The 23,348-nt window shown below is 38.4% G+C and overlaps 1 protein-coding gene and 1 long non-coding RNA gene across 5 annotated transcripts in view; one reads left to right on the plus strand and one right to left on the minus strand.

Moving 5' to 3' along the window:
- Positions 1–3,289: 3,289 nt before the first annotated feature.
- LOC134737690 (uncharacterized) lies at positions 3,290–13,690 on the minus strand. The gene is made up of 3 exons (XR_010122834.1): positions 13,568–13,690; positions 11,594–11,743; positions 3,290–6,145 (listed from the first exon to the last, which is right to left on the minus strand). It is a non-coding gene; the product is annotated as an uncharacterized LOC134737690 (long non-coding RNA).
- A 10-nt stretch (positions 13,691–13,700) lies between these two features.
- Positions 13,701–23,348, plus strand: part of KCNJ3 (potassium inwardly rectifying channel subfamily J member 3) — a 169,426-nt gene continuing 159,778 nt past the window's right edge. For all 4 annotated transcript variants that reach the window (XM_054478809.2, XM_054478807.2, XM_063647486.1 and 1 more), the window contains exon 1: positions 13,701–14,478. In XM_054478809.2, the coding sequence (XP_054334784.1) occupies positions 13,777–14,478 (702 nt within the window). In that variant the 5' untranslated portion in view covers positions 13,701–13,776. The remainder of the gene's footprint in view (positions 14,479–23,348) is intronic.

The raw sequence follows: 23,348 nt of genomic DNA on the forward strand, positions 1-23,348 counted from the left end.
CAGAGAAGAAACTTCTGTATGCTTCCAGCTCTGTTACTTCTCTTGGGTCCTGCCTGAGGAATTAAGTGTGGAGCTACCTTTACTGGGCATCACATGCTCCAGATGTGATAATATCCCCACCCCCACTCTTACCATTCTGAAACTGAAATCAAGTGCATTCCATCACATAGCAGCTGGGCTAGGCATATTTTGGGTATCCCAAATGCTCAGACACCCAGGTTTTTTTTTTTTTAAACAGCCCTTTCCTCTGCACTGTTACACTTTTCCACAGGGGAACCAACGCATGCTGCTTATGCTCAACCTTTGTCTTGTTTTGTTATTACAGAAATCTTAATGAAACCTTTCCCTTTTTATTTAGAATCCCACCAACCCTTTCTAACATCTGCACATTTGCAAGATTCATGTATGATATTAGACCATTAGTGCCTGGATGAGAGAGAGTTCACACTACAAGTAACAAAAAATAAAACAAGTAACATGAGGTGCTTCCCTGTGTGATCAGACTTTTTTCTAGCTTTTCTGCCTTATTCTCTCTTCCTTTCAAGGGGATGAGTTAGGTCTTTCATGAGATTTTCAAGTCCATCAAGGAATTCACTTTTGCAGTCTGCCTCATCATTCATCCAAATATGAGAGAGAATCTCATAAGTGGGCAGAGTTTGGGATGAAGTTGGCATCTCTCCCTCAACCCAACCCTGCTTCCATTCCATCTACTGATTTCCAGAAAGTGATGGAGGATGAACTTTATCCCTCAGAACCCTTTAGTTCCTTTAGATTTCCCTTGGGGGCCACCATGAGACAGGAGAAGGCGTCCAAGTTGGTGGCGTTTTGTGCCCCAGCTTCAACAATAGTAGCTCTGCTTTTATCTGTTTTATTTTTTTCTCTCTCATGAGCTTCCTTTGTAAGGAAGCGTTCCAAGAATTTTATTACTTCCCAATCCCGAATCGCAGTACTGAAAAGTGGTCAGAGTGATACGTTAGTCAACATTGATAGCTATTAGCTGTAACTGGTATTAGTGCAGTCAATCCTAACTTTTGCAAATAGATGGTGAATATCAGGCAATTCAGGAAAACATACTTTCAGGATAAAATTTGTCTTCCCCCTAAACTTTCATTATTAACAGTTGCATAAAACTAACATTACTTGTAAGTGTTCTTGCTTTTTGATATGGTTTGGCTCTATATCCCCGCCCAAATCTCATCTCAAATTGTAATCCTCACATGTAGAGGGATGGAACTGGTGGGAGTCGATTGGATCATAGGGACAGTTTCCCCCATGCTGATCTCATGATAGTGAGGGAGTTCTCATGATATCTGATAATTTAAATGTGGCAGTTTCCCCTGCACAATTCCTCTCTCTCCTGCCCCCTTGTGAAGAAAGTGCTTGCTTCTTCTTCTGCTTTCACTGTAACTGTAAGTTTGCTGAGGCCTCCCCAGACACACAGAACTATGAGTCAGTTAAACCTCACTTTTTAAATAAATTCCCCAGTCTCTGGCAGTTCCTTATAGCAGTGTAAAACAGACTAATACACTTTTGAAAATTAAATTCTCTTGCCCTGAAATATGTGTATAAAGTTTTTTCTCAGGAGATTGTATATATTTATCACTGCTACAGTCTTTGCTTTTTTGAGGCATACACTATAGTTACAGTTTTTCATATTGTTTGAAAGGCACGTAGAATTGAAGTATCAGTGACACTTTTTATAGTACAGCTATTTTGCCTTTAAATAGCGCCAATTTAAGTGTGCATTATTATCTTTGGTGGTCTTAGTTTCTACAGTCATTATTTGAAACATTCTGTGAGTGTTGCTAGATTGTTATCTGCAAAGTTATTTTAATAGCCTGGTCTACCCTTATCTCTTAATTTCAAAATGTTTTTCCTATTGTGTTATTTTGTAACCTACATAGAGCACAGTGAAAGGTTAACGGTGAAAAAGCTGATGTGGTGCAGTGCCTGGTCTCTGGCTTGGTGAGGAAAATATTTCTAAATGAATCAATCAAACAACCAGCAACAAATAAACAAAACCCTGAAATCAATTTATAAAGCAAGAGTCATCTGGGAGTCTCCTTGTCTCTTAGAGAACTATTCCAACTCGACCTGAACCTATGGCCTAATCCAATCTAAAACCCTCAAAGAGAGTTGAGTTTTTAGGGTTTAATTCCTCCTGTGTCTCCTTACCTTTAAGCTGTTGTACCTATAAATACAGCCTTGGCTTTGCCTCATAACAGGGTGAATGTGAAGTCTAGGTAATTCATTGGCTTCAGAAAAATCATGAGACAGTTTAGCTTTGTGAATATTGAAGACTATCATGGGGAAGAGTCACCTACCAGAGTGACAGGCCTCCTCTACTAGTGCTGACACCTCTTCCAACTCTTTCTCTCTTCCTCTTATCATTCTTCCTCTCAGAAGTAAAAGGCAGTTCTTCCGACCTCCCCCTGAGATAGTTCTATCCACTGTCAAATGTCCCAGAGTCTGACAGGCTCAATTTTTTTTTTTTTTTTTTTGAGATGGAGTTTCACTTTGTTGCCCAGGCTGGAGTGCAATGGTGTGATCTCAGCTTACTGCAACCTCCACCTCCCGGGTTCAAGCGATTCTCCTGCCTCAGCCTTCTGAGTAGCTGGGATTACAGGCAGCCGCCACCACAACTAACTTTTGTACTTTATCGTAGAGACGGGGTTTCACCATGGTGGCCAGTTGGTGTCAATCTCCTGACCTCAGGTGATCTGCCCGCCTTGCCCTCCCAAAGTGCTGGGATTACAGATGTGAGCCACCACGCCTGGCCAGGCTCACTTCTTAAGTGTTCTGGTGAACAAGCCTTCCACCATTTCGTTACAGGAAAAACTTAAGGAAAGTTTTGTTTTATTTTGCTTCTTGTAGTAATTTTGTGGTTGTTGAGAGTTGGAGGGTGTGACAGTTTTGTTGGGTTGCTAAGAAGCCACTTCTTTTTTATATAAAGGCAAGGATTTCCTAAGTTGTGGAATATGGTCATAAGTGGATTTTCCCTTTCATCAATATGCAAAGATACCATGAATAAAAATGAATTAATGTATCTATTAAACCAGAGATAGTAAAGTCAGAGTAGGGGAATTTCAGATACAGCTAACATATAAAAAGTAACAGGAAAATGGGAACACGTAGAGAGTAAAAGCAAGCACATTCTTATTTCTGTTGAGTTGAGCTGAGAAAACATAGTTTGCAGTTTATAAACCTAGAATGTTATAAAGAAGGGAGGACACAGAACTTTTTGAACTTAGTTATTGCTTTAATTTCACTTTATTTCTATAGCTACAAAATCATCTGTAGGCTTATTAGCAAATTAGAAGTTCTCCATGTGGATTTTATTTTCAAGTAATGATAATTTTAAAATTTGTTTTCACATATCTTGAAAATATTGTGTGACAGATCTCAGGAACCATGCTTTATGTAGATTTTCTCATTTAATCCTTTTATCAAACTACCTCACAGAGGTAGGTGCTATGCTATTTCTATTTCATTTTAACAGTGAGAAAATACAAGAATAGCAAAGTTAGTAATTTGCCTAAGTTCACACAGCCAGAAAGTGCAAAGCAAGGATTTACACTCCAATAATCTCAGGGTAGTATCAGAGGTCATTTTTAAGAGGATCTTGAAATTCACGCTGATTAAGATAACTTTGAATTGTGTTTTGAGCATCAAGTGTTTTAGTATGATTACCAGAGTGGAAGGTTATCCCCAATGAAATAATACCTTTTAATTATACTTTAACAATTTAAAATGTCTGATAACAAATTTATAATTACCTTACAAATTTTACCGATGGAGTTGATAGAGTATTTTCATAATGCATGCTTTTGTCCCATTGATTAGTGCTACATCTCTTATTACTCATTAGTAGATTTGGAACAGGAAGCAATATGGAATTGGAACAACTAAGGCGTTAACTATCTTAGTCTCGTTGTGTACACTTTGCTGAGACATTATCATCCCAGACTTCGTTAATAATTGCAGTACCCTTAAAAAATGTAGACTCCAAATTCAATTCCAGAAGCAAGAACACTGGGAAACAATGACAAATTAAAGAAGAAAAAGAAATGACACTTCTCTTTCAGCATGAATATCTACATGGTAGCAAAGACTCAGAAATGCATGGTAATTAGGAAATGTTCTGCATTAAATTGTTTAGGCAATGTTCTTTCAGGAGAATCACAGTAGTATTTACTGTGATGGCTACTGCAAATATATCTAATTTAATAGCACAGTTTAAATGAATTCTGATAACTACTTTGTCCTTCATCTATGTTACCTCTAACAATTGGTATGCAACCTTTCACAGCTGTAGAGGCAGCCTTGTCATTCATTGGTGTTGTCAAGAAGCATAAATAATCACTATGTGACATTTTGACACGAGGGTTTATTTAGTGATGTTTGCATCCTGACATTGACAGAATATGTGAGGACATTCTATCAGCAGCACCTCCAGCCTCACAGAATACAAAAAAGAATGTGCACTTTACTGATAACTGGAAGTGAGATTTGACCTCCCTCTCCCAACTTTCTTATGTTTGCCTCCACATTTCTCTAATTGTTACATCCCCATTCTTTGCTTTTATTAAAAAGAACTTGCTAAAATAACTTCCTTGTATCCAGGAGATTAATTTATTATTTGGTAATTTCACGACACGTTTTTATTCACTTTTTGATGTCTGTTTGATGCAAAACAAAAACTACACAGAATGTTAATGTTAAACAGCAGGTATCTCCTTAATATTATGTGTCTGATACAGTACTAACATCCATTCACCCTCTTTAATAGGGAAATTTGTGTATTTTTAGAATTCTGTCAATCATCTTTTCTGTGTTTGGAGAATAGACTTTCCAATTAGTAGATAGAGATGAGAGAAGGAAAACGAGTAGCTTTAGAAAATCATTACATTTTATATTTTAACTGGCTATTTGAATACCAAGATGTTTCTAGAGTCACATCACCTATGTGGCAATAATAAATAGGTAGATGATCCCTATGAATGAGTTGAATACAATTTTTATTTTCAGGTTAGTTTTAAATAATAATTGCTGGTTACTCAAATGGAAATTTGAGTTACAAGCACACATCTTGTAGGGTGAAGGAAAGACCATGTAACAAGGAAGTAGAGAATTTTAATACATTCCCACTCTACCAATAAAATTATCCCCAGGGCCTCTTCCGTTATTTCCAGGAAAATCATGAAGATGATCTGAGGACGGCTGGGTAATCATGAAAGTGGGTGAGTTTTAGTGGCCATCTTATAGGGTAAACTCAAAACAGTTCTTTCCCCAAATGAAAATCATTTGAAAGTTCCCTTGAGTAAAAACCGGGAGGAATTCTACAAATGAGTGTGTAAAAATGACATTCTAGTTTCTGGCAGTTTTTTTTTTCCTGTAGTTGTTCTCTACCCACCATCTCTAAATAATTGTAGTATATAGAGCAGATGACCAGCATGGCTGAACCCGGCCTGGCTCTGTATCTTTGTGGACACACAGTGATGTGGTCTTCCTCTAGTTTAACGGTAGCCTTTGTGAGAATTTTAATTTCTGTGTTCTTCCTTCCTCCTGGAAAGTATGATGCGAAGTGGTGAGAATTATAAAGACAGAACTTCTACATACACATACACAGAAAGCAGAAATATTATTAACAGAAAAAGTTTAAACATTTATGAGCCTTACAATTCAGCAGCTCCAGACTCCCCCATCCATGTTCATTATTTATGCCTGCATGGGTGGTGGCATTGGATGAAACTGCAGTCACTGTACAGTGTGTCCTGCTTTTCCCAGTTGCTTTTCCACTAAGGGAAAGATCCTCCCATGAACAAAAGTTTATATCCACACGTTGGACTCTTGCAATTTGTGAGACAGCAGGGAACCAGGGTTTACTAATTGCAACTGTTCCTGGTGCCAAAGAATGAGGGATCTCCGGAGTGGGGAAGGAAGATTGATGTTCTGTGTATGACATTTCCCAGGGAAGCTCCTCTGCTAACAGGCATGCCGTTCCCATTGATCAGTTTCTTAATCCTAGCTGTGCTGTCAGAATCCCCAGTGGAGCTTCTGAAAAATACCAACGCCTTGGTCCTCCCCCAGATACATAATTGATTGGGAGTGGAGTCCTGAGGTGATTCCGATGCATGGCTAAAAACTGTAAACACAGCAATTTAATTTCAGAAAATTCCTTTCACCATTCTCCCTTTATATTCACCATTCAATTTACCATTCTAACCTGGGTTACCTGCCATTAAATGTTTGAGTTCTGTTCCCTACCCCTTTGTCACTGAGGGTCTTTCCTGCCTTACTGGCTTCTCCCTTATTCCCTATACCTGTCCTATTGTCCAACTGTTCTGTTTCTCCCTTCTCTCCTTCTCCTTCATGCAGTCTTAATGCAGCCTCCGTACTGGAGGATGCTAGAGGAAGTTACATAGATATATGTACATCTTCTAGCCAATTATATTCAAAACAAAGATGAACATGGATGGCTATGGGTTATACCCTATACCCCTGTCACCTCTCACTCCACAAAATGGAATTCATGTGATTGCACCAAAACTATAGTCTAATGCATATATTCATAATCAGCTGATTAGATTATAGAAACATTTCTGGATATTTGTAACAAAACTTCTGAAGAGACACCGATAAGTTCCATTTCGCTACTCTGTCTGGCAACCATAGAGATATGCCACTGGATCTTCCTTCAGGAAGAGCTTGCCCTTCAACTGGAGGCCATGCAGTTAGCTCACGGCCTCCAGCTACAGCACCTTTCCAAATCTGAAGCAGCATTCAGCTAAAGACAAGGACTGACAAGGGCAGCTCCCAGCCACTGACAACTCGTTGGGCTATTAGGACCAGGCCATCTTTTCCCAATGTGGTACTCTTCTAATGGGCACACTGGGCTCTGGAGCTCCCCACTGAGTTAGCCAAGACTTTATCTGACTTACATCTGATTTACATCGTAGTCTGAGTCCCTCTCTACTCAATTCTTCTTCTTATACCTCTCCATCTTTCCTTTCACAGGTGTCAGCTCTGCATCACAGTTGAAGGCTGTCTCTGCTTCATTTTCTTCTTTCACCTTTTATCTTTCTTAGGCATTGAACACTAAGAAACTTCCCCTCTTAACTTTCTCTCAGCATCTGCTTGCCAGATAAGCTGTGTTGACGTTATTATCTGCCTTAATATTATTAAACATTGTTTAAAAGTTTTATTACTGTTTTCCAATTATTAAAAAATAATTTCAATCTTTTCTGTATATACACACACAGAAAATTAGAGTGAAAATTTTACCACCTCTAAAATCTACTGTTTGTATTTTTCTCCCAGAATTTTAATACACGTTTGAAAGGTTCTGTAACGTGGTTACAAATTATTTCTTATTTTATTCTAATTGTGTAAAAATCTTATCTCTTAAAAATCTTGTCATTAAAAATCCATTCTCAGAGTTCTAAAATTAAGTAGTCTGAGCAGAGATAATTTAATGCTGAACCAAATGTAAGTGATTCCAGTTTGATAGGTTTGGAAAACTCCCATTAGCCAGAGCTATATTTCCTGAAGGGACTTACTTGTTCCTCTGAATGCAAACAAAGCAGTCCTCTTCCTTTAGTTACTTACCACATTGTATTGATTATTATTATTGTCATTATTATTTTGAAAAAAATACATGTTGTCATAATATATTTTGTTGACATAATTTCTTCATTTCTGATCCGCACAAACCTTGGCATAGTGCTAGATACATGGTTTGTGTACATTAAGTGTTTATTGTACTGAATTAGGCAAAATTCTTATACATATTTTGACATCTGCAACTTCATTGGTGTTCTCAGGGGGAGAAATCCTCAGTATAACTTCCATGTACATAGATGAGAATGGGAAATTGTTATTTTTCTTTGAAGTCCTGCCAAAAGAAACTTTAGGTCTGATAAAACAGTTATTTTTTTTAAACAGATGTCGAGCTCTTGAAGACTTTAAGAGTCCTTATTATTTCATAAATCAGCATACTCCAACATACAGCTTTGCAGTAAAGAGAGGGTTTAAGTCAGGAAAACCTTGTTAAATAAATGGTCTACAAGTTAGAATGGCATATTGCCTTTCTCCGAATCCTCAGGCAGAGGCCAGGGTTTGGAGCCAAGATTAAAGGCTGGATGAGTCATCTGCCATGGTATGGCAATGCCTCTGTTCTCACGTCTGCGCAATCAAATCTCAAACTGATTTCTCCTTCTCGTTTTTTTCTTCTCTTTTTGGCAAGAGAGAAAATAACTTCAGCATTCTTTTTTAGGAGGGTAAAAAAAAGGAACACCATTCTATTTCCCAAAATTGCATATAGAATTTCAAAGAGTGACCTCTTCCCAGATATAGCAAAACTTATGGTGGCGATGGGAATGTGTCACCTTTTGAAGTATGAAAGCATTAAGATCCCCAGGCCTGCCCATCTCTTCATTGTACTTTTGGAGAATGGTAGGATTAGGAGTAAAGGAGTATTAAATATAATACCATCTTCCCCAGACAGTAATTAATATTTCTGGCCATGCAGACTGTCACGTGGTATGTCACAGTGGCAATAAGTGAATGACGAGAAGACAGACTCCAGGGATACTGAGATGTTCAAAGCCTTGCTTTTGTCACAGTTGGCCGATTAAGTCATTTTTAGAATTTGGACTTCTCAGGGGCAGAGGTTTTTTCTTTCATATTAGATATACTCTTTTCCCCACACCGTTCAGTTACATAATAGGATAAGTGCATGTACAAAGTCATGCCTTTTTAGTATAAAACACAGAATCATATTCTTCATTTTTGAAGTTATAGTTATTCATGATATTACTAATTTTGGACACAGCAAATAAGACACTGCCAGAAGTACTTTCCAGGCAGAATAAATATGTAGCTTGCTCCTAGCCGAGTTTGTTAAATATAGCTTTGATCCCCCTCACCCTCATGAACTGTATGGTAGTTTTCTCGTAATCTACCACCCTATCTTTAAATGTTAGACTCCAGATGATTTTGTATTCTGCAGTTACATTTTCCAGATCTTTCCTGGCTTTGTGGCCTGGCCTGAAATTGTGTGCTCTCTCTCCTTTGACCCATTCTGCTTGCAGTGTTTCACTTCAGTTCATCAGACAGCACCTGATTAGGAGGCTTTCTATCATCCATTCCCCACACATCCTCCTGGCCTCTGCACCACGGGTCTGGCTGCCCTCCAGAACCTCATCCTGGAAGCAGCTGCCCTCACAGGAAAAGATGAGTTTGGTTCATCTGTGAACATTTTCAAGGAGTTGAACTCAATGTCACAAATAGGTCAAAGCCTCAGTCACATTTAAAGTATGACAAAATGGCATCCTTAAAAATATTTAATTTCCCTGGCAGGACTGTGTCATTAAAAGAATAGAAATCTTGACAATAAGCAGATGTGTTTTGGAATCCCTGCTTCGCTGCCTTTCTATCTATGTAATATAAATGCTAACCTGTACAGTTCTAAGCACATTACCTGGCACATTAAAGTAGGTTCTTAATAAATTTTGGTTCTCTCTAAAACTCTCTCAAGTATTTATCATGCACAAGGCCAGTTTGGATCATGGAATACCGGATGGTACCAAATTATTAAGAAGTCGATGCTCAGGGTGCTCAGAGGGAATCTTGGTAAATTCTAAGCTGAAATACCAGTTAGAATGTGAAAAATGCCACATTGCAAATCTAGGGAAATGAGAATTCAGAGGGATGTATTACTCTTAGTGGGAGTATAAGGAAAAACTTCATGACATCAACAGCAATTGAAATAAAATATGAAGAAATTCTTCCCTTTCCTTACATACTAGTGCCTATTATTTGAACTTTGCAGACGTAGAAAAAAGATATTCTAAGTGATGAGAAAAAAGTGAGCAAATGAAGATAATATAGGACATGTTTGAGAAATACCTAATAAAGTTGGCTAGAGCAAAGTGTCCATTAAAAGGAAGGTAGGAGATAATTTGGAAAACTAGATTACGCTGTATGTTGGAGAATCTTAGATTTCAGCTGCATGAGAAGCTAGGCTTATAAAGGAAGAAGGCCTTTGCCACAAATCAGGAATCCTAGGCTCCTTTCTTACTCTGCCACTACCTGGTAAGGGATGGCAGAGCATCCAGGTTCTACAGTCATATTGTTCTGTGGTCAAATCTGTTTCCACTTATCAACTCTGTGACACTGAACAAGTTATTTTGCCTTTCTATCCCCAATTTCCTCACTTGTAAAATGAGAGGATTAGACTAGACCATGTCTCCTGAAGTATAAACTTATTTGTTTATAAATTTGGTTGCTAGAAAATGGCAAAGGTTTTTCATGAAAAAGTGTTTTTCAAAAAGTGGGAATGTTTTAAGATCTTCCAGATGAAGTAACTGGAGAACTTTTATTTTCTATAACAATACTAAACACATGGTTTAAGGCAAGAGATCTAGTACTACTATCCCGGGCAGTCTGCAGGAGAGGAAAACCAAATAAAGACAAGAAAGTTATTTGAGTTTGGCCTAACTTGAAATGAGAATTTGAAGAAGAGTAGTGACATTTTTTTAAAGAGAGGGGGAATTATGAGAGATATTGCAGCAATAACAATAAAAAAGACTTGGAACCTGATTCAGTATCATTTCTAAAGCTAATGAGCATAGGAAGTATTACTCTTTTTTAACAAAAACTTACATGTTTTTTATATTGCCATATAAATGATCTGATTTAGTCATTACTTTTATTTAATTCCATATTACTCAGAGAGCTTCAATGCATGTAAAGTTTCCAGTGATATAGATTGGCACATGTTATTGATCTAATAAATATTTATTGTGGACCTAGTACGTGATACTTTTCTAGGTATTGGAGACATAGCAGAGAACAAGACAGACAAGGTCCTTGCTCTTGTACAGCTTACATTCTACAACTGATAATGGTGGAAGAGAAAGACAAACAAATGAAGAAAACGGTAGCTTAAAAAAAAAGTGTGATGAGGAACATAGATAAGATTGATGTAATGGGAATACCTGAGATGCTAGGGAAGGCTTCCCTGAGAAGGATGCATTTAGGTTGAGAGTTGAATGAGTAAAGGAGTGAGCAACATGGAGAGGCAGAGCAAGAACTTTCTAGGTAGAGGGAACAGATCTAGTGCAAAGGCCCAGGGCTGGAGCTATGCTTTGGTGTGTATCAGGAATTGAAAGAAGCCAGACTGCCAAGGGCATAATGAGCTTGGGGGAGAGTAGTCAGAGATGAGATGAGAATATAGGTGTTAGTTCACAGCATGCTGCCAACTCCAAAAGCTCATTTGTAATCTCTTCTTGGCTTTGTTGCAACTTTATAGCCCACTATGTAACATCCTTCATAGCAGAAATTAAAAAATCACATTTACTCTCTTTTTTCATACCAACACTAGGAAAATGTTCAAACTCCCAATTTCTCAGGGGAGAAAATTAGGTCTCAAAGTTGTTCAGCTACTTGCTCAAGGTCACACAGCTTGTAAATGGCACAGATGCAACTCAAATCAGGTCTTATGATTCTAGGACCAGAGAAGTTTCCACTTCCCACAGTGTCACTTTCCCTTCTTATGTAATTTTAAGAGAACAAACAGATAGTTACTGACCTTTTATCAGCGAACTGGCAGGAGAAGCATCTGTAACTGAGGATAGATGTTTTAACCAAATAACAGTGAAGGAGTCCCCTGCTTATGGCTGACAACCTGACATGCACTTTCCTGCAGTTGGTTTATAAGTAGAGAGGTAGAGAGGAGTACCTATTGGCAGAGAATACATAGAGTAATTATGTACTAAATTTCCTTTCCATGGGAATCTTATAGCAGCCTTTTGCTTTTATAATGCCATGATTTGATGATTTTCCAACAAAATCAACTTCATGTATCTGGGCTGACTGAAATATGCCTTAAGATACCATGGCATTTTCAAGCAAACGTGAAATGTGGTAAACAAGCTGGTATTTACTCATGGGCACTCTATTAGCTATTTCTGCACTTTGCCCTTCCATTAAGTTAACTGCCAGGCTGAGGCCATTAAAATCCAGCCCTCTTCCTTCAATTATAGGCACACATTAACTCTAGATGTTCTGAGACTTTCTAATAGAGCCATTTCCAGAAAGGATTTCTATTAGTGTTTCTCTCCTTTCTGTTTTCATCCTAAGGCCCCTCCTGCTTCCTGCAACTTTGAGTTCTGAATATGCCTATCTCAGAGCCAGTTGGGATCTCTGTTTATGATGCAACCCCAAATCCAGGCATCCGTTTAAACGAGTGCCCAGTTATAGAGACATATTGTACTTCTCTTCCTTCTGAGAACAGCATTTGCTTTTTACTGGGGGCTTTCTGACTGATGCAGGGGGCGAGGAAGGAGAGTTGGCGGGCGTTTGGGAGCAGATTTAGAGCCGCTTCTCATTGGAGGGGCTCGCTTTTCCTGAGCTGCCAGACACTGCAGGCTCAACTGAGGCTCGGAGGTGCAATTCAGGCTGGTGGAGCAGCGGGGGAAGGCAGGGACAGGCGGGGCTAGCGCGGCTCTGCAGCTGATCACACGCACCACCACACACACCACATTCCTGCTGCCCCGGCTTGCGCCTCGCATCTTCCACCCGGGGCCACCGAGGCGCTGACAAGGAGTGGGGGACCGAAGAAGGAAGAGGCAGAGGAAAAGCTAGAGCGGCGCTACTGTTTAACCTGAAAGTCTGACCGGCAGCCCAAGGCTCGAACCCCGTCCAGCAGCACCGCTGTCGCCTGGAAGGAGGGCACAGCGCCAAGGAACCCACGAGCCCCCGCTCGAGTCATTCTGTGCTCTGTGCGCCAAGGATCTTTCTGGCAGGGACAGCGCGGTGCCCTCAGGGAGGTGCGGAGCTTGGGGGACCTGCATTGGCGCCCATCGTGGTACACCAGGAAAAGTGGGAACGAGGAAAACAGCCGTGAGCGCAGAGTGCGAGGCCAGGCTGCCGCTACCGCCCGCTGCGCCGCCTCCTGCCCTCTCCCGCTGGGTGAGTGCCCAGGCTTCGCGCACTGCCGTGTCTCAGCTGAGCGCGCGGGAGGCCTGCGGGCCCTTGAGGGTCCGCCGAAGGGCCCCGGTGGCGCCCGCGGAAACTCGGCGGTCGGGGGACGCCAGGCGGACAGGTCTCTGGAGTCCGGAACCCGGGAATCTGAGCCCGGAGGGCGTGGGTAGGGGGCGTTGCACCAGTGCCCGGCAGACATGCCTTTGGGCGGGATTTTGGCTAAAAGATAGGAGACAGGTGCGCCGGGGGTGCGGGGACCGGTCCCAGGGGGCGGGAGATTGGGGAGCGGCGGGGAGGGGGGAGGGTCTGGTCCAGGCAGGTAAAGGCAGCTTCTTAGGCAGCCAGCGAGTTGGCAGGTGGGTTGGGACTCGCTTGTCAACTCATTAATTTTAAGCAGTCAGTTTGGGGGTACTGCAGGATAATCAGGAGGGCCGTGGGGAGTCAAGAGGTGACCCGGGATGCCGGTGGTGGGGAAAGAAAAGAGGAGCCTCGGGAAGCTTGGAGGCAAAATTGCGCTTGGGTTCCTGTTCCTTGCATCCCTCCTGCCTTGAGTGCGGGAGAACACTTTTTAAAGACTCACCTTGGAAAGAAAGCCTCCGTCCCAGGGGAGAAGGAGAGGCGTCTGCAGGGGGCAGAGACCGCAGCTACCTGCCGGGTGCGCCCCCCACCCAGGAGCGCTCGCTTCGCCTCCTTTCCTCCCCCGCCCCCACCTCCTTATTGGTGCTAGTTTGCAGCGCCCAGCTCCTGCGCCTTCGCTTCGCGTTTGAATCTGGCTCGCCCCTTCGTATTATGTCTGCACTCCGAAGGAAATTTGGGGACGATTACCAGGTAGTGACCACATCGTCCAGCGGCTCGGGCTTGCAGCCCCAGGGGCCAGGCCAGGACCCTCAGCAGCAGCTTGTGCCCAAGAAGAAGCGGCAGCGGTTCGTGGACAAGAACGGCCGGTGCAATGTACAGCACGGCAACCTGGGCAGCGAGACAAGCCGCTACCTCTCGGACCTCTTCACCACGCTGGTGGACCTCAAGTGGCGCTGGAACCTCTTCATCTTCATTCTCACCTACACCGTGGCCTGGCTCTTCATGGCGTCCATGTGGTGGGTGATCGCCTACACTCGGGGCGACCTGAACAAAGCCCACGTCGGTAACTACACGCCTTGCGTGGCCAATGTCTATAACTTCCCTTCTGCCTTCCTCTTCTTCATCGAGACGGAGGCCACCATCGGCTATGGCTACCGATACATCACAGACAAGTGCCCCGAGGGCATCATCCTCTTCCTCTTCCAGTCCATCCTTGGCTCCATCGTGGACGCCTTCCTCATCGGCTGCATGTTCATCAAGATGTCCCAGCCCAAGAAGCGCGCCGAGACCCTCATGTTCAGCGAGCACGCGGTGATCTCCATGAGGGACGGAAAACTCACGCTTATGTTCCGGGTGGGCAACCTGCGCAACAGCCACATGGTCTCCGCGCAGATCCGCTGCAAGCTGCTCAAAGTAAGTGCTCCCCGCCCCTTCCCCACCGGGAGACCTGCGTCCCCCAAACCCGCGGAGTAACTCGTCTGAGAACCAGCCCGGGCCCCCTCCCCTTGCTCTACCTATAGCCACAGGTAAACTTCCTTTTGGGGGGTTGGGGGTTGGAGGACTGGGCAAAGAATGCGGTTGACAGTTCTGTTCCTTTTCCGCTCACTCTCGTGCTCTTGTTTATATTCGTCATTTCGGATCTGCTTGTATCACTTACTGGACTAGTAACACGTGAGAACTGGTGTTGGCTCCTGGAGCCATGAGGGCAATTAGTGCCCTGTTCGCCTTCCTGTCCCTGTTGCTTCGCTATTCAGAGCGATTTTATTTGTTGTCTACACCATTCAATGCGAGGTACTAGAACTCAACTAAACAGCTGTTATTTTGAAGAAATTGGTGCTGAACTTGCCTCAACTTTCACGATGGGCTTTTCTTATTTTTTTCTTTCCTTTTTTTCTCCCTAATAATATTAGGAGGCGGATTACTTCTCTAGACCCAATGACTTTAACTCTATGGTCATCTTTTTAACAAACACACAGATAACAGAAGCAGATAATAAAGTGGAAGAAACCACACTTGGTTCTCTTAAATTTTTATTTTTACTAAATATTTTCTTGGAGAAGTATTCTTTGAAAGCTTGAGTGCTTTTCCTGTAGAGCCTCTTGTTAATTTTATTCTTAATTGCCTGTTTCTGTGAAGCCTTTGTCAATTACAGATTTCACTTGAAGCTTTCAGCATCCATTAAAGAAGATTGCTTCCTACCATCAACGGTGTAAATGCTAAAACAAATTGCACATGGAGTGGTTATTAAAGCAAGGTCCGTCTAGTCGTTAGAGGGCACCACCACAAACAAGAGAAGTCCTTCTTAATCACTCTTCCAATTAGAGTATGGGAAGGAAGGCTTAAAGCCCAGTTGTTTGTCTCTGTGTGTGATTTACAATTCATTTTTTTCGCTAGAGGGATTTGTCTTAGTAGTTTTCAGATGTTCATAAATTGAAAAAGATGACCTTAAATAAATAGTTCATACAATGAAAAATATTTATCTGAGGTTGCGTAGAGAACTGTAGCCAGATTCTGAATTTAGTATTAATAAAATGAAAGTCTGATCAATATTTGAGATTTTGCCTTTGAAATTTCAATTTCCACTCCACAAGTATATATTGTTTTACACAGCCCCAACTGAATGTTGTAGTTAAAAGGGATCCAATGTGCTTTTAAAAAGTTTTGCTCTTGTGTCATTTTCATTATTCACTTACAAGATCTTACCATAATTATCCTTGACCAAGTTGCTCAGTAAAGTGTTTAAATTAAAGCAGTTCACTTGTCCTGTCACTTCATATCATATGCATATTTACTGTGCTACATACAGTAAATAAGCTACATTTTGTACACCACAGTGGAAAATTATCAACCTGGTTCTGATGTAAATGTTCATTAACTATGAATAAATAATTTGGGTAGATCATATTCATATATAATTAATTTCAATGAACTGCATACAATTTTTTAAAATTTAACTTAGTGCATTGTTATTGACCACTGTTTGAACCAAGCAGTTTGTCAGATCAAGCTGAGCAGTTGTGTTGTAGATATGTTTATTACAATAGTAACTGTTATGTGTCTTTATCTTTGCATAGACCACAATATAGCACCTGTTTCTTTAGGTTAGGCCTACTAGACAGATAGAAATACTTTGTTAGTATAGTGGCAAGGTTTCTGTTCAAGCAATCCATGTTTTTGTATCACTTTGAGACTTACTGAAGAGTAGTTTACAATATTAACTGATGTAATGGAAATTGAAAATTAGACATTAAAGGTTATTTATAGACATTCTTTAGTTTTTTAAACATTTAAGGTTATTTATTACAGATGTCTTTTCCAGACAACATACTTTTGATGTTTATAGATTTTATTACATTTTATTTCAACAAAGCCGGTCATAATTAGAATTAACCTATCTGTTAGTTTTTGTTTATTTTCTTAATACAAAGGTACAATGATTCTGAAGCACCCAGTCTGTACACTGGTGCAGGGTACTGATAATAATTTTTCTGCCTAAGGAAATGTACCACATATACCATAAAAATTATCCTAGTTAAAAAGATGAAAGATGTATAGTGTTGACAAATTTGGAGCAAGGTGCTATATTAACACAAGGTGATAAAAACATCTAGTTAAAACAATACATATAATATTCTTATAAAGTCTTTTACTTTTGATTTGTTAGGAAGATGTCAGTGCTAGAAGTAAACACAATTTACCTGTGGCATCAATTTATATTTAAAGAAAATTATGGTGAAATTCTCCCCATGGTGAAGGGAGAGAGTTGATCCGTGAGTAGCTCTTCAACTAGCCAGTTAGCGTAGCTTGTTCAAAGTTAATCTTTCCTGTAGCCATGGTAATTTAAATGAATTATTGTAGCTCTTGTTATTCCTTAGACGTCATTAAAAAGGAGTCATGTTTTATTGGGGAAATAATAACATTCAGCAAAATTAGAGGGGAGATTTGCCTTTAACAAGTTGCTCTCATTTTCTCTTAGGAACTGAGATTAAGTGACCTAAAACAGTCAACTGTATTTTTAAATAGAAGCTATACCAAAATCTTGAAGTAATAATATGTCCCTATCAGTTTTATACATTATTCTTATTAAATATTACACACAATTTCCCCCTTTTAACCTCCATTTAACAATTTAAATGCAAAATTTATGAGTCTTTAATGCAGAATGTATAGAATTTTTAAGGCAACAAAATCCAGTATAATATTTAATGCTAGTAACTATAGTGCATGTATTCTTTTCCCATTACCTAATTTAATTTACTAATTTTTCTATTGCTATTTTCTTATTTGGTAAATAAAAGCTTCTTTAGATAAGTATAAAACTTCTATTTAATAATTATAAAGCACTTTTTGATTCTTGGGGAGACAATAAGAACATGGGCATGGCTTTCTAATGCTTTCTGTTATGAAATTTCTCATGTATAATAGTTTTTAAATGCCTAACTTTGATGGAAGTTTTTTGTAAAACTTATTTGCTTAATTTTTATTATTATGCTTTTCACTTATTTGAAAGCACATTTTATCTCATCTCTATTCCTGTCTTCCAGCATTAAAAGCACTAAAATTTCTTTCAGTAGTCAAATATAGATCTTTCAACTTTATGCCTGGAGGGGTCAGTCCTTTTTCTACTCATAAAAAAAGAAAGTAGATTAAATAAAAATCAAAGGCTATAGTTTGAAGTTCTTCATTAAAATCTGTGATTGAATTATAAATACAGCTATAGACAGCTCTTTTAAGATGAATATTCTTTCTTCCTCTTCTCCCTATATTGAATTTTTACTTGAATTTTCCATTTATTTTAATTGTCTTCTTTTCTCTTTTTGCTTTACCCAGAAAATAGGGACTAACTAGTATCATGGCTATGCTAAGTTAATATGTCATCCAATTGAAAGTTTTTATAAAAATGCCTGGATTAGGGAGTTGAGACCAGTAGTTGTAATGCTGAACCCTATAGTTTAGTGCTGGGTTTAAAGGATTTGGAAGTCTTAGTTACTCCTTCCTACCAACCTAATAATAATTGTTGATAGACCTAGGCATACAACTTGTTAGGGCAACAATTAATTACTATTCTTTGATACACTGTTCAAGAAATCACAAATTTATTATCTCAATGCCATCATATATATGGTTGTATTCATCCAGTCGGCACACATTTTTTAAATAAAGTAAACATAAAATAAACTATGGTTGCATTCATATTTTGAAACAAAAAGGTAAGGATTAATTTTCTGGAAGCATAATGTTACTTCTTTTTAGTTCTATTTATTGCCAATAGGCATCCTCTTTCTTTCCTAAGAGGTCAGCTGTGCAATCCTTAACTTTCACTTGTCAAAAGGTAATAGAGTACATTCCTTTCCTCTTCTAACATCACATATGTTATTTTTGTGCTCAACTTCTTTTATCCTCCATATATATATATCCACCTTCGTTTATCCTCCATATATATATATGCTCACCTTCTTTTATCGTCCTTGTGCTCACCTTGTGGTCACCTTCTTTTATCCTCCATATATATGTGTGTGTGTGTGTGTGTGTGTGTATATATACATATCCTCCATATATATATATATATTCCAAATTGGATGTTGTCTTGTTTCTCCATATGACTATTATCAAGTGCAGATGCAATAAAAAAATGGTGGTCTGAAAGACCATTAAGCTCTTTATCCTCCTCATATGTCCTAACATTTTGCTAATCTAACCACAACGATTCCTGAATCACAGGATTCCTGCAGTTTTCTCATGTATTTATAGGTTTGCTTTCATTTTGTATCTTGCACTGAAATGTGATTATGTTTTTGACTCAGTATGATCTTAATTTTAAACTGACGCTTCACCAATTGACTGTGGCCAATTTGAACTTTATTTTTAATCATGAGACAATTATTTACCTCTCTTTCCCAAAATAAAATCCACAGATGAATATCTATATTTGTAAAAGCCCTGTTCTTCTGAACATCATCTAAGCCATTAGTAAAAATATTCAAGAGGTCTAAAGCTGGGTACCTCAGAATGCTCAGGAGCTAGGTCCTATATTGGTTGGTGAGTTCTTCAGGTAGATTCATTTTATCCTTAAAATTAGCACAGTTCCTATTTAGTCTAGTTTTTCTTTCTCTGACACAAGTATACTAATTCTCTAATAAGTGTAGAACTTGGCTTCTAAAAATATATAATTATTATTCTTTTTAAAATAGTGGTAATATATTTTGTTTAGTTTTGTTTTTTATTTTTAATATTATTCCTGAAAAGTAAAGGGTGGACTGTGCTCAGCGAATAAAAAGTGAACAGAAATTAGGGGCATAAAGACCCATAAATAAGCAGCAGTATGTAAGAACAAATGATAAAGCGAAGCAGGAAAAAGCATTTAATAGACTGGAGGGTGTTTGACGAGTAGGAGGAAATGTGCAAGTAGGGTTACGAAGCCTGTCCTCAGTTATTATAAATGCCACAAAGGCCCTCAAGGAGTTATAAAGCTGCTCTTTCATTTGAATGGTATGAAAGCCTCACATAATCTATTATAAGATAAATTACATTGCATTCTGTAAGAAATGTTCTTTTCATAAAATTGAACATATTTTTGTGGGTTAATTGGCTCAGCATTAAAAATCCTTATTTTGGACTTGACATTGGGTCATAGTTTTTCCATCCGAGTATTCATGGAGTTTCAAGCTTAAGGAGTCCAAATAAATGTACAATGTAATTGTAGACAATGCCAATAAAATTCTAGGTGTATATTCCGCTCCACCTGACTACTTAAATTTTGGTCTGGGCACCAAAGCCATTGCCCTAACTGCATTGGGTCACAGGGTACTTTTGTTGCTGATTCTGGTACCTGCGTTTGGCTCATTTCCCAATGTTAGTTTCTAGATATTACCCTGACCTCATTCCATGTAATTTTCTTTATGACCGCAGCATATATTCAGCATGCACACACACTCATAAATGCATATTACACATATAAAGAGGACAAGTGAAATTACAGATAAAATGGTGGGGAGGTGGTAGGCAAGAATGGCTTGCTCTCTCTGTCTTTCCTTTCCTTCCCAGACCACTGGCCCTGTGGGCCCTTTTCCAGCAAGGACTTGGGAAAGGTGGTTACGCATGGATCAAACTGTAGAATATGATAGAGGTAAATCTATAGTGTAGGACAGTAGTGATTTAATGTGTTATTCAGAATTCCTTAAGCCTCACTCCAAGCTAGGAAAGAACATAGTTACACATTAGAGAGACGGGAGAGAGAGAGGGAGCAAAGATATGGATTGCATTGGCAAAATGTGTCCTTGACAAATGAATGTGGACACTTGGCCATATATTCACCAGAAGGAGGGGGACCAAATGTGGATCTGCTTGTGCCAGGGCAGTGCTAAATGTATATCCTAGGATCATGTATGTATATGTATATGTGTGTCTGTCTGTCTTTGAATAAGCACTTAACAGTTGCCCTCTGTAATACGAAGACTGTTTGTCGGCAAAATACGTGACAATGATGATCCCTTCTAGGCACCTGTGACTTTTGATTCTTTTTCCACCTATAGTCAGAATTGTAGTTGATTATCTTGTAGGCCTCTTTTGGGGCTCTAAGGAAGTTCAAAGGCCTTTGACTTGAATTGCTTCTTTGAAATTAGTGTAAATGACTATAAAATGTGACACAACCCTTAAATTCTACACATAGAGCATTTACATATAATGAAAATGTGAATAATTGAAATATTATTATTAAATGATATATGTATTATAAATAACTTCAAAATTATTGCCACAACCAAAATTGTACAGAATTATCGAAAAATACCTAATGTTCACATTATAAATTTTTGGACAGTTAAACAATTAATTTATTTAAACAAATTTTAAGCTCTAGATTTCTTCAATTTTTATAATTCCCAGAATTTTTTGTAATGCAATCAGCAAGATATACTAAAATGGTGGAAAGACCTTTATTTCCTTCCCAAGGTTCTATAAAATTGAAAGTAGAAGTTGTATGGAAGTCATTCTCAACCCAAGGTTTTTTTCAAATTATCTTCTAAATTTTTAAGAATTAATCATTTTTATTCACTGTCTTTCTTTAAACTTCTTTTTTACTTTATTTATTCCACAATTCTTGTGATTCTAAATAATTTTCTTATAAACTAAAAGTCAGACTTAGTAATCAACTTTTTATAAATTTAAATAATTTACTGCATAAATCTTAACTTTTAGCAATCGCTTTGAATTTGAAAATAATTTAAATTATTGTTGATCTAGACTATATCAATTTATACATTTGTATCTAGAAAAGGATGCTGGTTCTATGTTTCCTTGGGAATTAGAAAGTTTATTGAGCTAAAGGAGATAACTGCATCATCAACAAATTGCTCTATCAATGGAAAGTTTCTTATATCATAATGCTTAACATGACACAATGAAGAAAGGTCAAATTGGTGTTTACCTCAAAATATTCTGCTTACTATCAAATATTTCTGAGTGAAATAGGGTAGTTAATTGCTAAATAATATGAAACTGATGAAATATCAGTGGTGCCAATTTATTATATACTCAAATTACAGAAGAAAATTGATTTTATAAAGACGCATGTATAACTCGTCTTTATTTTTTCTTTCACTTTCGTATACATATATTTATCACAGTTCCTTGAACAAACATTCAAACATTCTCTCACTCCTCTTACAGAAGTTGAACTTTAAAACTAACTCATAGGCTTTTTTTTTTTCTCCTGCAAATCCCCAGAATTGCACCAGAATTAGGACAGCCTAGGTTAGAATTATTTAGAAGCCTAAAGTAGAATGTATGTGCTTCTGAAAATGTATTTGGTAAGCATGTGTAGGTTTTGAGAGCATCAAAAGCATGTGACTGAACACTGCTAAGATAACTTGGCTGTAGTCAGAAGCTCAGACTTCAAACAATTGTAGTATTCCAGGCACCTGCCACATTAAAACCACACCCTTCACTTTTGACCTGAGCCAAAGTCTATGGAATTTCAGTGATTAAGAGGCTCCTCAGTCTACTACAAAGTCAAAGAAGAAAAAATATCAGGGAGGTGAACATATTAATAGTTGAAATATTTGGTGGCCTAACATAAAGGAAGAAGGACCTGGACAATAAAATTGTGAATATGTGTAGCATCTTTGTCATTTAAAGAAAGGTTAAATTATATAGTATCCACTGGATACATATGTAAAGAATTCAATACATATGTAAAGAATTTCACTTATCTGAAAAATATATAAGCATTGAAAGCATGTTTCCCAAAGTGTCACATAATAGGAAGACCTGGATAGGATATAAAGTATTTGAGGTGGGAGGGTGGGGATAGGGTAATTTTGAGTACAGGGGTAATTTTGAGTACAGGTGTGATTTTGACTGTATAGAGAAAATATTTAAAATCAGAAGGTGTATTAAGTCTGAATGGAACAGATATATGCATATTTAAGCCAAAATTACTTATGTCTGAATAAACTACTTTGGTAAAAGTAAAGTATTTCTTATTCCAAGTTGTCATCCTCCTGATAGCCTGCCTGTTTCTAGGCCATTTATATCCATGAGTTATTAAATGATTAGGGAATACAAAATTTAATAGCTTACTCTAAAGCCTTTTAGAATGACGCACAGGTATAAATAACAAATGTATGAAAAAGGAAGACAAATTTTAATATTTGTGTACATATATAATACTTGGGAAAATATATCTTCTTTGGGGAAAATTATTTTAGAATAAATGGGAGATTTAGTTTCTAAAAGAATTATTATTGTCAACAATGCCATGTAGTTCAGGAAAAGCAGAACTTAGACTGGTCAGCAAAAAGACCCAAATTAATTATACACATCAGAATACCACCTTGTGTTTATATAGCACCTGTTTCTTAGTAGGTGAGAGAACAATGACACAAGGTTTTTGTTTTTGTTGCTTTGATTTTGTTTTGTGTTCGGCATTTGTTTTGTTATATTAATCAATACTTGTTACATAACCATGTAGTTGGAAAGATGTTGGTCTCATTTATATTTTACTAATTTGAGAATAGATTTAGAAATACAGGTGACTCAAAAAAGCTCTTTTGGGAGCTTCGTCATGCTGTCTTGGAAACGCCTAGTTTTCTCCAGCATTGGTTGCTAGAGCTGCTGTTTTAATTTTTGCACCATCAGATTTTTCAATGGGCTCTTTTATTTGTCAGTAATCATTTTTTTCATAGCCTTCTTTTTTCAGCTACACACAAGTTAGAGAAGAAAAATAGTCTCCCTTTCATTAGGATTTTGTCTACACAAATAATATCCCTGAATATTTCTAACTA

This window comes from Pongo pygmaeus, chromosome 11 (genome assembly GCF_028885625.2).
Source record: "Pongo pygmaeus isolate AG05252 chromosome 11, NHGRI_mPonPyg2-v2.0_pri, whole genome shotgun sequence".
Classification (NCBI taxonomy): domain Eukaryota; kingdom Metazoa; phylum Chordata; class Mammalia; order Primates; family Hominidae; genus Pongo; species Pongo pygmaeus.